At 32.6% G+C, this 17,645-nt stretch overlaps 4 protein-coding genes across 4 annotated transcripts; all 4 read right to left on the bottom strand.

Moving 5' to 3' along the window:
* Nucleotides 1-42: 42 nt before the first annotated feature.
* LOC136062502 (protein FAR1-RELATED SEQUENCE 5-like) lies at nt 43-714 on the bottom strand. Its single transcript, XM_065761591.1, has one exon. The coding sequence runs from the start codon at nt 712-714 to the stop codon at nt 43-45; it is 672 nt and encodes a 223-aa protein (XP_065617663.1).
* Nucleotides 715-4,305: 3,591 nt separating this feature from the next.
* On the bottom strand, nt 4,306-4,836 carry LOC112040612 (protein FAR-RED ELONGATED HYPOCOTYL 3-like). The gene has a single exon (XM_024073498.2). The coding sequence runs from the start codon at nt 4,834-4,836 to the stop codon at nt 4,306-4,308; it is 531 nt and encodes a 176-aa protein (XP_023929266.2).
* Nucleotides 4,837-13,968: 9,132 nt separating this feature from the next.
* On the bottom strand, nt 13,969-14,841 carry LOC111994131 (uncharacterized). The gene has a single exon (XM_024025987.2). It carries the CDS (start codon nt 14,839-14,841, stop codon nt 13,969-13,971), a length of 873 nt encoding a protein of 290 aa, XP_023881755.1.
* A 121-nt stretch (nt 14,842-14,962) lies between these two features.
* On the bottom strand, nt 14,963-16,114 carry LOC111994130 (uncharacterized). Its single transcript, XM_024025986.2, has one exon. The coding sequence runs from the start codon at nt 16,112-16,114 to the stop codon at nt 14,963-14,965; it is 1,152 nt and encodes a 383-aa protein (XP_023881754.2).
* Nucleotides 16,115-17,645: the final 1,531 nt, after the last annotated feature.

The raw sequence follows: 17,645 nt of genomic DNA, 5'->3' as shown, positions 1-17,645 counted from the left end.
ATCAATAATCATTCTAGCATCAGCCCAAAAAATATTTGTAATCTACTTAACATTATCTAATTGTACTGCATATTGAAAGGATGGATTTGTAGTCAATTGTTCCTGAAAGTATCCTAATAAGCATATTGCTTGACCATATATCAAATTTTTTTGCTGTTTTGTTCTAAGATAATTATACTGATCAAGCTCAACGAATCCAAGATTAGTTCTCCCACAAGCCTCTCTACTCATTAACTTATGTGTTGCTTTTGGCTTGATTCTAGAAGAGGATGCTAACTCAATCAATCTTGCATGAACTTTTGAGATTTTCCGTTGAGATCTCATCATATAAATTGTTTCTGATAGATGAAGAGTGTGATTATGTTCTTCAATAAAATCAATCACTTTAAACTTTCCAATTTCTCGCACTAATGAAACATATAGCTTTACAGGACAATTAGTCCTTGTATCATCTTGGTTACGAGTGCGAATCATATTTTCTTTTTCTGGACCTCGAATGCCTTGCTTTGCACATACAAATCCCTTTGATGTTATTTTTTCATCATTCATATTTTTATTTATGTAATGCTTTCTAGCATCAAAGCCCATTTGCCTTCCAAATTTTAGCCAAAATTCCCATGCATCTTTTAATGTATCAAATTCCATACCAACTCTAGGACTCAAATCTTCATTGGCATCCATGACTCTAGGACTCAAATCTTCATTGGCATCCATGTTTTGAGAGAATTCTCTCACCATACTATGCAATGAATTAAAGAATACTCCTGTAATTAACAAACAAATGTACAAAAAATCAACTATTATAAATACAATAAGGAACTAAAAGCATAGAATTCAAGTAGAGAACCAAAGGATAGAAACTTATATAAGACAAGGAAACAATGAAAAACACATTGACAATTCACAAGTGATACTTCAAATTAGAATGCAAAAGACATCAGTAAAGTTATTGAGGATGATTTGTATTCATTGATCTTTGAGAGAGAATAAAGTCATAAATGATAAGTGTGGGGGAGTTTTTTGCTCTAAGGAAACTTATGAGTACTCCTTAGGCAATTTTTGCTCTAAGGAAATCCTTCCTCTTTGCACCTTATAAGGCACGAACCAATGAGAAAGAGTACCACTAGACCTCTATTGGTGGGACAAACAGAATTACTAAAATCGTCTAAAAATCTTATAAGACTTAAAGGGGTTCATTTTAGGGTTAATTGGAAGTTAAACAATTCTGGTATTAAGGGTTCAATGTAGCTATTGCGTATTGATACTAACCTACATTGTCATTGACTCATTTACAATTTCCACCCTAACCCACAATTATTTTTGCAATATCAACACCTTAATTCAAGATTAACTTGCAATGCCCGCCCCCATATCTAATATCAGTATTAAAATGCAAAATTTAGTATAGGCCCACTTGAGTGAACATTACAAATTAATTTTGATACATTAGAGCACACTACCACATAAACTAGCTCACTAATTTGGTAAATTCAACACTAATTTTGACTGGTAAACTGATCTCTAATCTGGGTATTGAATATATATTGATCACAAAAATTTATAGTTTAGGATGGACATTACAAATAATCCTATAGTTTATGGTGGATAGTTACAATAAACCCTGGTATCAAAAAGTAACTTTTTTCAACTCAAATTATGTTTTGCCTAAATATTCCAATGGATAGGGAAATTTAGCCAAAAATAAATGGTGATTTTCTTTTAGGTATAAGAAATAACTAATATATATCTTGGGCAAGATTAGAAAGTCAGCTCATTAAGGAAAAGAATAAAGAGTAGTCCACTTCAAAATAGTACACTATCATTCTCTAAAGCGTATAATAGGTGAATTCTTGAATTCTTAATTAATATATAATCTATTTTACAGTTCCTGTCCTCTCAATCATTTAAATATGAAGAATAGCACATTTAGTTCCAAAATTTTGGTAGGACTGAAAAGGTAAGCAAAGATTCAATATGCACAACTAGATGTAACAATATTCTGGTAATAGTTCCATGGGACTGGCCGCTGGATCATCAGCCCATCGTCTTTTACAAGAGGCAGTGATCCTGGCTTGGGGATGAAAGCTATTTGAACACCACCAGTCTTGTCCCATGAAACATGAGCACCACACCAATACTTTTAAGTACCAATAGAGGCCAGATGCAATTTCTGCAGCTGTGGTTCCTTTAATCCTGAAAGAGAAATGCAAAATTAAAAATTGCAGAATATATATATTGCTTTCTCTCATTTGGGGGAGAAGGGGGTAGCGGAAGATATGACTGAAAGAAAAACCAGTAGGAATCTTTCATAGCCAGATACCTACATATCCTTTAGAAGGGGTTAAAAAATAACTATTTCAATGGTGACATCTTCCGATGCACAAAACAATAAATTTAAAGGTTCAAAACTTAAGTTCAAATCAGTTCATCCAATGAGCCCAAAAGGAGGGGGAATGGGAGGGATTAATGATATCAGCCATAAAATTCTTGAAGATGAAAATTTCCAGAAATGGACAAATAAAGATCCTTAAAAAACAAAAACTGGTATTTGAGTTGGTGAACTCACCGAGTGGAAGATTCAAGTCCTAGATCGAGATTGAAGCGTGCATGGTGGAAAGAAGCAGAGGAGTTTGAGGTTGTTCTTCTGACTTCTGTCTTTCTGTGTTCTGTTGTCTTGCTCGATCTTCTTCTATGTATGAGCTGGGGCTATTGTGACAATGGATTGAAGGAGAGGCAGAGACGGCAGCTGCGCAGGGGAGAAAGAGAAAAAATTTTGATTTTCTGTTTGGTTACTCAAACTTTTACCGAAACAGTGGGCGGGCTGAAATGGGCGGCCTGCTGTGACAACGGATTGAAGGAGAGGAAGAGAATGGGTTGAAGAAAAGGCAGAGAGCAACCTCAAACGCAGGGGAGAGAGAGAGGGAGAGAAAAATTTGATCTTAGGTTGGGTTTACTCAGACTTACCGCGAGCGTTTGGATTGAGATTAATGTTGCGGCACGTTTTCATTTCACGTGCGAGGGAGTAATGCGGTACTGTGCCGCTACTGTGCGGATACTGTTCACATGAATAGTAGCCGCACTTGTTGACTTTTATTATGAACAATGCACTTTTGCACTGTTTACAGATCCACACATTTTACTTTTTATTAACTTTTTCATTAAAAATGAGTCTCACGGTATTATTTACCCATTTAAAAATTATTTTGTTACAGTGTTTTCAGTTTTCAATTTTTAGCAACAATAAGTTCAATCTATATGGACCACCAAAACAGTTGGCGGACTGAACTGATTTTAAGGGTAAAGTAATATTTTTGTTTTTGGTGAGGTGTCAATGTTGAAAGCCATTAGATTAAATCTATGGCTGACCATTGTAACAGGTTGTGGGGACCACAAGGATTATATTGCCGAAACTTCGTGAAAGGAGAATCTCTTTTTTTTTTATACAGATCTAGATTCTCTAGATTTCTTAGATAATCTACCAAATAGATTTTCTTAAATCTTTACTATTCTTTAATAATTTGATAGTCAAGATTCTGCCACATTATCATTTTACTAATAATAATCTTAATTATTTTGTTTGCAATATTATTTTATCATTTTAAAAATATTGTTAGTAGAATACTGATATGATAGAATCTTGATTATCAAATCATTAAAAAGTGGTTAAGATTTAAGAAAATCTAGCACCTAGAAAATCTAGAAGATCTGAATCTTTAATACTGATATGGCAAAATTTTGACCATCAAATCATTAAAAAGTGGTTAAGGTTTAAGGAAATATACTGACAAACTACCTTAGAGCATTAGCATTGGAGAATGCTAATGCCATATCTAAAGTATATTTAGCATTTCAAAGGCCAAAACGGAGTGCATCAGGAAATGCTATCAGCAGGTATTGTAAATTTTTTTACAATACTGCTACAGTACAATTCCAAAAGTGGAATTGTACTGTAGCAGTATTGTAAAAATAATAATAATATTTTATATATAACTGATGCGATTTTCTCTCTCAGCAGCTCCAAAAACCGTTAACCCTCTATGGTGATTGAAACTGGTAAACACCCCTAAAGGTCTTAGCTCTTTATTAGTACCATAAGTAGTATCGAATGTCACCATATCACCAAAATTAGAATAATCAATAATCATTCTAGCATCAGCCCAAAAAATATTTGTAATCTACTTAACATTATCTAATTGTACTGCATATTGAAAGGATGGATTTGTAGTCAATTGTTCCTGAAAGTATCCTAATAAGCATATTGCTTGACCATATATCAAATTTTTTTGCTGTTTTGTTCTAAGATAATTATACAACGAATCCAAGATTAGTTCTCCCACAAGCCTCTCTACTCATTAACTTATGTGTTGCTTTTGGCTTGATTCTAGAAGAGGATGCTAACTCAATCAATCTTGCATGAACTTTTGAGATTTTCCGTTGAGATCTCATCATATAAATTGTTTCTGACAGATGAAGAGTGTGATTATGTTCTTCAATAAAATCAGTCACTTTAAACTTTCCAATTTCTCGCACTAATGAAACATATAGCTTTACAGGACAATTAGTCCTTGTATCATCTCGGTTACGAGTGCGAATCATATTTTCTTTTTCTGGACCTCGAATGCCTTGCTTTGCACATACAAATCCATTTGATGTTATTTTTTCATCATTCTTATTTTTATTTATGTAATGCTTTCTAGCATCAAAGCCCATTTGCCTTCCAAATTTTAGCCAAAATTCCCATGCATCTTTTAATGTATCAAATTCCATACCAACTCTAGGACTCAAATCTTCATTGGCATCCATGACTCTAGGACTCAAATCTTCATTGGTATCCATGTTTTGAGAGAATTCTCTCACCATACTATGCAATGAATTAAAGAATACTCCTGTAATTAACAAACAAATGTACAAAAAATCAACTATTATAAATACAATAAGGAACTAAAAGCATAGAATTCAAGTAGAGAACCAAAGGATAGAAACTTATATAGGACAAGGAAACAATGAAAAACACATTGACAATTCACAAGTGATACTTCAAATTAGAATGCAAAAGATATCAGTAAAGTTATTGAGGATGATTTGTATTCATTGATCTTTGAGAGAGAATAAAGTCATAAATGATAAGTGTGGGGGAGTTTTTTGCTCTAAGGAAACTTATGAGTACTCCTTAGGCAATTTTTGCTCTAAGGAAATCCTTCCTCTTTGCACCTTATAAGGCACGAACCAATGAGAAAGAGTACCACTAGTTTGGTTAGTTTCCCACATTGGAAGGAAATCCTTCCTCTTTGCACCTTATAAGGCATGAACCAATGAGAAAGAGTACCACTAGTTTGGTTACTCTTTGCACCTTATAAGGCATGAACCAATGAGAAAGAGTACCACTAGTTTGGTAACGAGTACCACTAGTTTGGTTACCAAACTAGTGGTACTCTTCTCATTGGTTCATGCCTTATAAGGTGCAAAGAGGAAGGATTTCCTTCCAATGTGGGACAAAGAGTAAAAATTGCCTAGGAGTACACATGAGTTTCCTATGAGTTTCCTTGAAGCAAAAAATGCCCCCACAATAAGATTTTGATTTAGTTATTATTGAAAATATGCAAAACTTATTAACGCTGAAACAACTATCCATTTTTCAACTACTTGAATTATATGACAAAATAAGGTTTCAATCATGAGTAGACCTCTATTGGTGGGACAAACAGAATTACTAAAATCGTCTAAAAATCTTATAAGACTTAAAGGGGGTCATTTTAGGGTTAATTGGAAGTTAAGCAATTCTGGTATTAAGGGTTCAATGTAGCTATTGCGTATTGATACTAACCTACATTGTCATTGACTCATTTACAATTTCCACCCTAACCCACAATTATTTTTGCAATATCAACACCTTAATTCAAGATTAACTTGCAATGCCCGCCCCCATATCTAATATCAGTATTAAAATGCAAAATTTAGTATAGGCCCACTTGAGTGAACATTACAAATTAATTTTGATACATTAGAGCACACTACCACATAAACTAGCTCACTAATTTGGTAAATTCAACACTAATTTTGACTGGTANTAAAGATCCTTAAAAAACAAAAACTGGTATTTGAGTTGATGAACTCACCGAATGGAAGATTCAAGTCCTACATTGAGATTGAACCGTGCATGGTGGAAAGAAGCAAAGGGCGGGCTGAATCAACAATGGGCGGGCTGAACTGGTACGAGGCGTGGGGGTTTGGCTTCAAATGGTGAGTTGATGGAGAGTGATGACAAAGAGAGAGGCTTGGCTTGTGTGGACTGGTACTAGGCTGCTTAGATGAAGGAAGAGGAAGAGAATGGGTTGAAGAGGCAGAGAGCAACCTCAGACGCAGGGAGAGAGAGAAGAGGAGAGAGAGAGAGAGAGAGAGAAAGAGAGAGAGAGAGAGAAATTTGATTTTAGCTTGGGTTTAGTCAGACTTACCAAAAGTGCGGAAAATGGCGGGCTGAACTGATTTTATAGGGTAAAGTAGTATTTTTGCTAATTGGTGAGGTGTCAATGTTGTAAGCCATAGATTAAATCTACGGCTGAGGAAAGAGGGTATTGCACACCGTGCAATACCCTAGGTATTGCACGGGATATAAGCTAGCAGCCTAGTCAGCCAGAAGGTAGCAATCCAGATCAGTATGAAAGTTCCATTTCTTTGCTGTTTTCTTTCTCGGGGAAGCTCTGTAAAAAAAAAAAAAAAAAAAAAATCTAAAGAAAGAGGCTCAAGAGAACAGAGCTCCTGATATTCCATTTATTCCATAATTTCTTGATGTCTTTATAGATAAGGATTATATTCTCCTGGTTATTTCCCTGTAAGCAATATTTGTTATTGCCCTCACCAAAACTAACTTATAAAAATTTATAATTTTTTTAAAGAGATTATTGTCAGAGTTTGTAGCTCGATATATAGATGCAGATTTTGTATCTAATATCTAAAAAAATGAGAATATTTTTTTAGATATAAAATGCAAATTTATATACAAATGCAAAGTTTGTCAATGCATTTTTTTTTTTTTTTTTAATATCTAACATGTAAAAGGGGAAGTTGAAGAAATTCAATTTACAAAAATTTAAAGTATCTCACGTTACGCCAAATGGTGTAACTTAAAATTGAAAGAATATCTAAATTTTGGCACAAATTTATAGTCCCTACAATAATCTTCATATATTACTTCTAAAATTTATAAAACTAATCTCATCTAATATATATTCTAAAATTTATTAAATAATCTAATCTAATAAATATTCTATACAATTATATTAAATTTTATTCTTTTTTAGTTTTTACCTTATCGGTTCACCGCATGAGCATATAGCTAGTCTTTTTTTTTAAGAATATAAACTTATTTTTTCAACAATGATCTTTATTTTTTAACAATATTTATCTTACGTCTTTAAATTTTTTTCCATGAATTCGTGTGATACTTATGTTATTTTTATTTTTCATCCCTGTTTGATTTAAGTTTTTCTAGCAATATTAATGGTATTTTCAAGAATAATTGAAATATATAAAATATTTCAAGTTTATATTGTGCAATGTTATTTTGGAGATAAAAATATAATCATCTATATTTTATAGGAGTAAGTCAAAAATAAATATCTCATATTGGTACAAACCTTATCAAACCAAACTTGAGCATCGATACATTCTTAGGCATTTAGATTCTAAAAAATTATATTCCCAAGAATTTATATTCTAGATAGCTTAGTGATTCCCTTCCAAATGGCATAATAGGATAACAAAAACAAAATTTATACTACTTGATAACTCTTTATCTCAATAATATTTTGTTATACCCACTATTTGATTAAATGTTTTTCCTTTTATTTTATTTTATATTGCAATAGTTACAATAGGGGAGAAGAGAATTAAACCCTAGAAACCAATTGAAATACAAGGCTTTGTGCACAATTTTATCATGTAATTAACAATTATGCTCGCCAAATATTAGGTTGATTGTGCATTAAATTAAAACTCTTATCTATAAGTGCTAAAAATAACAGTTTTTTCAATTCTTAAACATGCTAAACTCTCTTTAGAAAAACAATATGCTTAACAAATAAGCTTATAGATTTAATAGCATACAAGATTATAATATGAAATGATTCACCCTAGTAAACAACAAGTTGTAGACAGTCACTCGATTACATAGAAACATAATAAATTCTAATTGAGGGTTTTAATATTTTCTAATTTTAGATTCTTGAACTTATGTGTAAAGAAATTTGCTGCAAAATAAGAGTGTAAGTGGAAGAACACTTACCATGAAATTAGAAGGATACTTGACACCAAATTGAAGTGCAATTATAGTCTAATTTCAATTTTTTACTGTGCTACCACTTTAATATATTATATAGAGATAGAATTATTGTCAAATCTAGTGCTTACAAGTTACCTATCAACTAAAAAAGAAAAGAAAAAAGGTTTGACAAAATAATGATTTAATAAAAATGTAATTAGGTGGTGTAATTTTTATTATGGTCCAATAATGTAACTTGAACCAAATCATTTGAAAATAATATGTCACGAAAATATATTGTTAACTCACGTGTGAATTTTGTTAATTAACTTTTAACACAAGTGACATATTTTCACCACAATTCTTGTAACTTTTAATGGAAAATTTCATTCTCTTTTATTAAGAGAATTAGAGTTTAAAGCTCCTTTCTTTCATTATTATAACTATCGAATTATCAAAAAGAAAAATATAGAATCTCCTTTCCTTGGAAGTACAGGGTGGGGGTTGTGTAACATCCTAGCTCCTTTAAAATAAAAAAAATAATAAAAATAAATACACCTACCCCATTCACTACCACCACACATCACACTCCCTTATCTCCCTCTTTGGCCGGTCAAAGTAAGTGTTCCTTTACACTTCTTTTTCTTTTTCTCACAAACACACACTCCTCTCTCATCGGTACTTATTTCACAGCCACCTCCACCATTTTTGCCGGCAAAATTTACCGGAAAACTACATAGGAAAAATGAAGACTCACTCATCTCTATTATTTGAGGTAAAAACTCCTATTTTTTTGGAAGGTTTATATGCTTTGGCTAGAAGTTCTCTTCATCTAAGCTTTGGAAACGATACTCATGTGATATATGAGCTTCTTGGGTGATATTTTTGTGATTATGTATATGGGATTTTGATTTGGTGGACTTATTTGATGAGTGAGTTTATGGTTTTTAGAAATGGTGACTAATTAAGGTTTATTTATGGTGGAAATTTAGGGGTTTTGAGTTATATCATGTGATAGTAAATCTAATTTTTCCATTACTATTGGGTTTATTTGGAGCTAGTTAAAGATTTAAATTGTTTGTCTTGGAGGATATTATGATTTTGGTGTCATGGTTCTCTTGATGATGTTATATAAGTCTTGTGGAAACTACTTATAAAGTGTTGAGGTTTTGATGTTAGAGATAATGCCTTGAATGATTTATAAGTATAAATGGGAGTCTATACCTTGTAAATTAAATTGTTGAGAAACTTTAGACATGGAATACATTATTTGTGAGGTTAAATACTTAGGTTTGCCTAATTAATTTCTTATTTAGTGATCTCTAATCCATAGCTAGATGCTTGGTATTGTTTAGGTTCTAGTTAATTTCATTTGGAGCTTGAAGAATTAAGCTTTTGTGGGTTGCAAGGTAAGTAGCTCTATAATGGGATTTTTGAAAAATAATCATGTTACATAAAACGTTGTTTTGGATTAACCATATTTTTGGGAAATTGTTTATGGAAACCATATTTTTCCTAAAATGTTTCGTGTTATAGTCCGTTACATATATGATTACTTATGAAAGTGCCTTATAATTTATATTGCATATGGGGAAATGCATGAATTGTTGACATGGAAAATATAAGCATCTTTGATTAATCCTTTGATAATGAATTCATGGATTTTATGGTATACTAGAAAATTTAAAGATGCTTACCTTGTCTTATTACTTGAGAGATTGATGCAAAATATTTTGACAAGAGAAATAGTTTTTAAGGACTTCGAGAATATTGTGGATATCTGGTTATTAAAATATCTTATGAAATTACTTGGAAGTAAACTATGTATTTTAAATACATTTAACTTGTGAACTTTTGATGTCGGTTTGCCCTTGTGCTATGATGTTTGGTGATTACCACGTCTTTATGACGTGTGATTACCTCGTCTTTGTGATGACAAGTCAGGTTAGAGCCTTTCACTTGCATGACATAGGTAAATCCTTGAGTGTGTGGGTATGGTCACTGCCTATAGGGCCAAAAGATCACATGCAAAAGAGGTACTGTTTGAGCTAGGTAGGGCCAAGAGACCACATGCAAAAGAGGTACTACATAGTGCATTATCCCCTGCTACCCATTGGGGGATTGGTAAATTCTTGAGGGTGTGGGTGAGTCTAGGCAGGGCTGATAAACACATGCCAAAAGATGTACATATCATGCAAGTATGTTTGGGTTCTGACCTGTTTGTGGCGGTATGTCTTGGTGACATTTCGATCTTTGTGGCACCTTGACATGTGGCCTTGGGTGAGGTTTCTAGTTTTGAAATAATATTGGATATTTTTTGGCTCATAGTGAATAATAAGTAATTTCATAGTTACTTTGGGAAGCTTGGTATTGCATTGTGTTTATCATTCTTGTCATGGTGTTAAGGGAATTTATTTTGCAAAATTAAATGGAAATTCCCAAATGATAGCATGTTTTGTAAAATGGTCATTATCATGAAACTTGCATTTCCCCTACCTCCATTAATTATGCTACTTATTGGACTCTGTTTCATCCCATTCTTTTACAAACTTTTTCAAAGTTGGCAGCAATCATTTTGAGACAGATTTTTGTGGCTAGCAGTAGTTAGGTTTTTGTGGCTAGTAGTATTGATGGAGGCTAGACTTTTGTGATGATGATCTTTAGATGATGTACATCCTAGAGTAGGCTTGACTCATTCTTTTGTATCTAATAGTGGTGATAACTTTTATTTCCACTGTTGGGATAAGTTATAGTGATGTGTAATTATATGTATTCAGATCTCTATTCTTTTGTAGCCAATTGTCCTATAATTATTGCATAGAGCTCTAACTTACTTTGGGAGTATCTTTAATGAAATTATTATGAAAATTTTTTATGTTGGTACTTGTAATGAATTGTTTGGATTGAATTGTCAAAAATGTAAAATCTACAAGTACCTTTGGAATGTATTTCTCATGCTTTGGACCCCTTTTGAGTTTGGGGCGTGACAGGTTGCACCATAAAAATAAAGATCGGAGGGTGACACCATGAATTTCAAACTCACTAGATGAGTGTAATTATCAATTAAAAAATGCAAATGCTATTTAACAACTAAATAGCCCCAATAGTAATGCATTTAATATCTATATCATAATGTTGTGGAAGCAATAATCAATACTTATAGACCACCGCACACCCTTGGTGTGATGGTCACTCTACAAGTATGAGTGCTTGTGGGGTGTGGGGGGGCAAGGACCAGGATTTAAATTTCCAAGAAGGAGCTTCACACACATATACACTTAGATTATACTAGAGTAGAAATTCTATCTTGTATCAAAATAATAATAATAATCAATACTTACATGAACAAGAATCCAATTTATTCTTCAAAACATCTCAAGGGAGTTTCTAAGTTAGTTTTAGTTTCTCAGTTAACCTTGGAGCTCATCGATAACTTTTACTATATATATAACTACTAGAGGAATGTCACCTTTCTTGATTAAAAAGAATGCCCTATTATTTCATCAAATTATGGTTATGCCATTGTGCATGCAAAAATATCTTCTCAAACACAAAATAAAAAAGGAAAAAAGGAAAACAAAAAGATAAGAAAGTGGGAAGGTATTTATGCTTGTCAGCTTAGATTGATATGCCATTGAACATGAATTAGATAAATGTGTGATGGGTAAGTCTCTGCCCAATCTCAAATTAATTGTTTATGTACTAATTAAACTGAATTGCGTTATATACATGTTTATGTGTGTTGAGCTATATGGAGCTTAGTCTGCACATAGCATTGTAACGTTTATGTACTAAGACAGAGATGTTGATAAAATTAAAACCTATAAAAAAATAGCATTTTTGCTTCTCAAAAAATAAGAACATTTTTTTAAACTCAAATTTTTTTTTCTTTTCAAAATGGAATAAATAATATTTGATTGACATTTAATTTAAAATATTTATATATATTAAAAAAAAAAAAAAAAAAAACCTACGAAAAGTTATCGCATTGAAACGATCTTTTGTGATTAGTATTGCGGTTTGTGGGTGAACAGTAATCTACAACGTGAGCTGTTTACTTGCTCGATGCTGTTTGTAGGGGGATTAAACTGTGTAATATGCATTATTTTCTATATTCTTCGAGCTTTATCTGTTAATTTATAGCTTTCCAAATGTGTACAGTGTAGTAAAACCCACTTTTTTTCAATTTGCAAGCAATCAAGTATCTGTGCAAATTAAGATTACTTGCCCGGTAAAATATTCTTTACTTGGCATTTGGAGTTCTTGCCAAGATTTAGCTTTAGGTTCTTAATTGTTTCTCCAAAAAAATAAAAAATAAAAAAGAAAAGAAAAGAAAAGAAAAAAGAAGCAAATTAGCAGATGTCTACTGCTGTTCTTTACTTAGCAGTTGAGGTTTGGATTCATTTGTTCAACTAAATAGTAATTTTTATGTTTGCATTTTTGAATTTTCGTTCTAATGTAAATTGGATTGGTTCCAGGTGATTAGTTGAGTACATCAATTTGTTTATATATTCTAACGAAGTTCAAGAACACTACCTCCGTTATCAATAACAAACTCACATCAAGATTTTTAATTTCTTTCTATTATAATATAAAAATATTACCATGTGCTATATTCTCTCCAACATAATTCGAAAAATTATATACACACGTGTAAATGCTACAAACTACAAATTCATACACATCCAAAAAAAAAAATATATATATATATATATATATGCATTTGAAATTGATATATTTCCAACTGAGATATAAATCATCACTAACAAATTCAATTCATAAATAAAACAAATATTTTTAATTTGAGTTGTAATGTTGTATATTTTTCCCCAACTTTTAAGAAGGCAAAAAAAAAAAAAAAAAATTGAATGATGCTAAAAATACTATAAATTTTATTATATAGGTCTTACAAATTATATAGGTCATACAAATTGTTGTGTCACTAATTATAAGAAATAATTTAAATATTGATTTATTATTTTGTTAAAGTGTTATCATTCACATTCATTTTCATATCAGGTTGTAAGTTTTTTTTTTAATAACTTTTTCATTAAAAAAAAGTATATATTAATGGAAATCCAAATAAATTACCATTAAGTGAATGAAAAATTAAAAAAATGCTACAAACTTTACTGTAAAAAACTTATTTATGTGCCAAGAAAATACTATTCTTGTTATATATAATTATTATATGAATTTTATTATTATATGCATTAAAGACCAAAATTATGAGGCCTCTTATTCATTTTTGGGCAATTTAGGCCGGAAAAAAAATGTTGTTTAATCTATTTGATGATTCGTTGGGCTAGAAAATCCAATACCATGTGGTGTAGTTCTTTGATCCCATTGGGCTTGGGGTTCCAAAGGCATGTCCCTTTTGCAGGATTGGGCTTCAAGGCCTAGTTCTTCAAGGCCCTAGAAAAGGTGTACCGAACAAGAATGGTTCAATGAAGGCATGAAAATTTTGGGCAAATTTGAATGTGAATCAATGATAAAATGCATTTTTTGTAGTTGCACACTATAAATCAAACACCCCCAAATTCTCTCTGAAATTTTATTTATTATTATATATTGATGAATCAGAGATAAATTTAACAGTTTTCTACATCCCTGGAGTACTGGTGGGTGCATATATATCAACAGCAGCACCACAGAAACCAAGCAGGGAATGTTTATTATTCAGTACATAAGCTGCAAATATATAAATATACTCATTTACTAACAACCAGCCTTGTGCGGATACGGGTCTCAACCCAAGACTCTCTCAACCCAAATTGAGCCATCAATAGCCAAACAAAAGTAAGAAGCTCGCCACCTTTACTTAGTTGTTGAACATGGCCATTTCCTCTGCTACGACTTGCAGCATATGACAACAATTCCACCCACACTTTGCTCATTACCATCCATCTCTGTTTGCCCAACGAATTAAGCTCTTTTGCCAACCTGGTTGCATCAAAAAGTGCTGACTTAGATAGATTTCCCTTCACAAGAGCAGGTTCGAGACTCGTGTCTACGCCATAAATACTCTGATAAGCCTTTTCCGGTTTATTCACCAGATCCGTTAGTTCCAATCCTTGTCTAAAGAATCTTTTCACTTCGGCCAAGGTATCCCTGAACCTTTGTTTTGCAATGCCTGACACTTCCGACATCAAATTTGGTTGCTGATATAAAAGATACATCAAGTAATTTGAGAGCCACCGACTAAACATGCATAACATGCGTTCGTCATCATCATCAGAAGGGCTGCCTACACTAGGAAGATTTTTGGTGCACAGCTCAGTAGCAATGTGCCACAATAGAAGGCTTTCATCATAAGCAACATCCTTGACGTAAGGCATTAATCGAGTTAACTTACTGTCATCATCTTCAAAGAAGACACCATTCTCGAGAATCCAATCTCCTCTAGCTGAGCTTATTCTCTTGGCTTCTTCATCATCATGAGCAGATATGGATTTCTCTAACAGCTCGTCGAAGATAAATTCCCATAGCTTCTCAGGTAATGGCGGAGACACCACGCTTCTCTTCAGAAAAAGGTCATTTTTCTTCTGTTCTATAAAATCCTTAATGTGCATAGATTTAAGCATGTTTGTCATCATAATTCTACTTTCTGAACTACTTTCTTTGCAACAATATGATAAGAAGTTGAATTGTGATAGAGTTTCAGACCACCTTTTAAACATTACTGGTGTACTTGCCTCCCGCCAATTAATTTTTTTGTGATGCCTCCGTGGTATCTTCCTCTGATTCCTTCGATTTTGGCTTCGACTTTTTGGTTTCCTTCCATCTTGGCCTCTTCAGACTAAGTAATTCACTGAAGATTTTGGATTGGATCTTGGCAAGACGGAAATATTTTGCATACTTGCCAAGAGAAGAAACAGTACTCCAGTCAGAAAACATCCATAGGAGGTGTGTAACCACATCCAGGCCTAAGACACCAAAGAACAGGATGTAGGTCAGTTTCAGATCGAAGCTCTTGAAACCATACTTGTCTTTTTTATGGAAGAGTGCCAATGCAGAGACAACAAACCCAAACGACATATACCGAACCATTTTTCCTAATTTGGAATTCGCCACCACCACCTTGGTATGGAGAAGATCATAAAATATGTTGGGCTGGATCTCTAATATTCTCAATGCATCCTCTGCTGTTCTTTTAGAGAAGAATTCTCGACTCTCCTTATGCTCACGGGAGCTGAACATGAGATTGACAATCAATCCCTTGTATATATTTGCAAAGCGATGTGCATACTGCACCAGTTCATTGTCACTCAACTTGAATCTATCATATTTGATGACCCGGGACTCTGTGTCTTTGAAAATTACAAATTGTACAGGAACACCGCTATCTTTATAGTGCTCGAATTCTCTCATTAGTTTCTCATAGTTGGGCCCTGGATTCGGATCTTTAAGTACGGATGTTCCAAAGCTATCCGAACTTGCAAGATACAACGCAACGATCCTCTCAGCATACTTGATGGTTCCAGCAAGCAGCAAGAGAAGTGTTGGGATCCACAGTCTGTTTTGATGAACTGATTGAATAAACACAAAACCAGTGGTGCAGAGTTGGAGAAAGAGCCAAATCAAGTGCCTATGCCACAACTCATTATCCTGCACAGCGAAAGACGTTATTCTGTCTTGCCCACCGACCATTAATAAAAGGAAAGGTACCCACAACACCAGAAGAAGACCAGTATCAGCTTCAGCCCCTTTGGCATCATTCCCTTTGTCTTGAGCAGAAGCATATTTCTCTTCAGTGTTAAAGACTAATCCAACAGCAAAGCTAGCAGCCCAGTCAGCCAGAAGGTAAGCTGACCAGATTATGAAAGTAACACATTTCTTTGCCGTTTTCTTTCTCATGGATGCAGTAAAAAGCAGAAAAAACTGAAGAAAGAGGCTAAAGAGAACAAAGGTCCTGATATTCCATTTCTCCCACAATTTCTTGACGAGTCTATAGAAAGCAGTTATTTTTTTCTCGTGGCGGCGGTGTTTTTCCTGTAAATAAATCTTTGTTATTTCTCTCCACAAATCTAACTTATTAAAAATTAAATTTTTTATTATAAATGATTGTGTCACAAACTAATTTTTACATATTTTTTATTGTAAAAAAATTTGTAAAATCGTTTGTGACTTTAGCAATTTTCATCAAGAAGAGTATGCTAGGACTACAAAAAAAATTTATAACTCTTTTAAAAAAAAATTGAAATAACCTTTAAAAAATGTAAATAAATTGAAATTATATTAAGGGAAAGTTTAGGCCTGGATGCCATAAAGGCATAGGTTTAGGAAAAAATTTTAGAAACTTTTCTTATGGGAAAATTAAAAAAAAAATTAATTTTTTTTTGTAGTTGGCTTTTAATATTTTCTTTGAAAATTGTATCAGAATTTTCTAAAACTATCCATTAATAAATGTCTTAATGACATTCGTTAATAAGACCCTTATATTAATAATTAGTGAGTTACTTGTCACTTTATGATAATTTTACCTAAATTAAATTATCTTAACATTAATTAAAAAAATACAGCACACATATTGAGATGATTGGCACAGAGTCTATCAAAAATAATAATAATAATAATAATAATAATAATAATTGGCACAAACACGGTGTAGTCAATAGCGTCCATCAGAATTTTCTAAAACTATCCATTAATAAATGTCTTAATGACATTCGTTAATAAGACCCTTATATTAATAATTAGTGAGTTACTTGTCACTTTATGATAATTTTACCTAAATTAAATTATCTTAGCATTAATTAAAAAAATACAGCACACATATTGAGATGATTGGCACAGAGTCTATCAAAAATAATAATAATAATAATAATAATAATAATAATAATAATAATTGGCACAAACACGGTGTAGTCAATAGCGTCCATATTGTATACAGCTTCCGGAATACTATAAATGCGTACTTTCTCCTCTCACATAACTGCGAGTCCCATTTATTAAATTTATGGTGAGACCCACAATTCATGTGAAAGGGAGGAAGTATACGCATTTATAGTACTCTCGAAGTATTCAATAATTTTCCACTGAATAACCAATAGGTTGTACACTTTCATAATATTAATATGGATACATAATAAATTCTAGTTGAATCTTTTTATAATTTTTTTTTTATATATATAAGATAGAAATTCTACTTTATTCTAATCTAAGTGTGTATGTGTATGAAACTCTTTCTTGGAAACTTGAATATCGACTTTTACTCCTCTCACACCTCACAAATACTTATACTTGTAGAGTGACTATTGCGCTAAGAATACTAAACTGTTGAGGTGGGTGGTGGTGATTTGGGATGGTGCTAGCTTGGTTTGGGTTTAGTGGTGGTGAGCCTAATAGCATGTGATAATGTTTGGTTACCAAAAAATTGCAAGACAGT

Source organism: Quercus suber, unplaced genomic scaffold (assembly GCF_002906115.3).
Source record: "Quercus suber isolate HL8 unplaced genomic scaffold, Cork oak 2.0 scaffold_421, whole genome shotgun sequence".
NCBI lineage: Eukaryota > Viridiplantae > Streptophyta > Magnoliopsida > Fagales > Fagaceae > Quercus > Quercus suber.
Note: the sequence above shows the minus strand (reverse complement) of the source record. Positions and strands in the feature narration are given on the sequence as shown.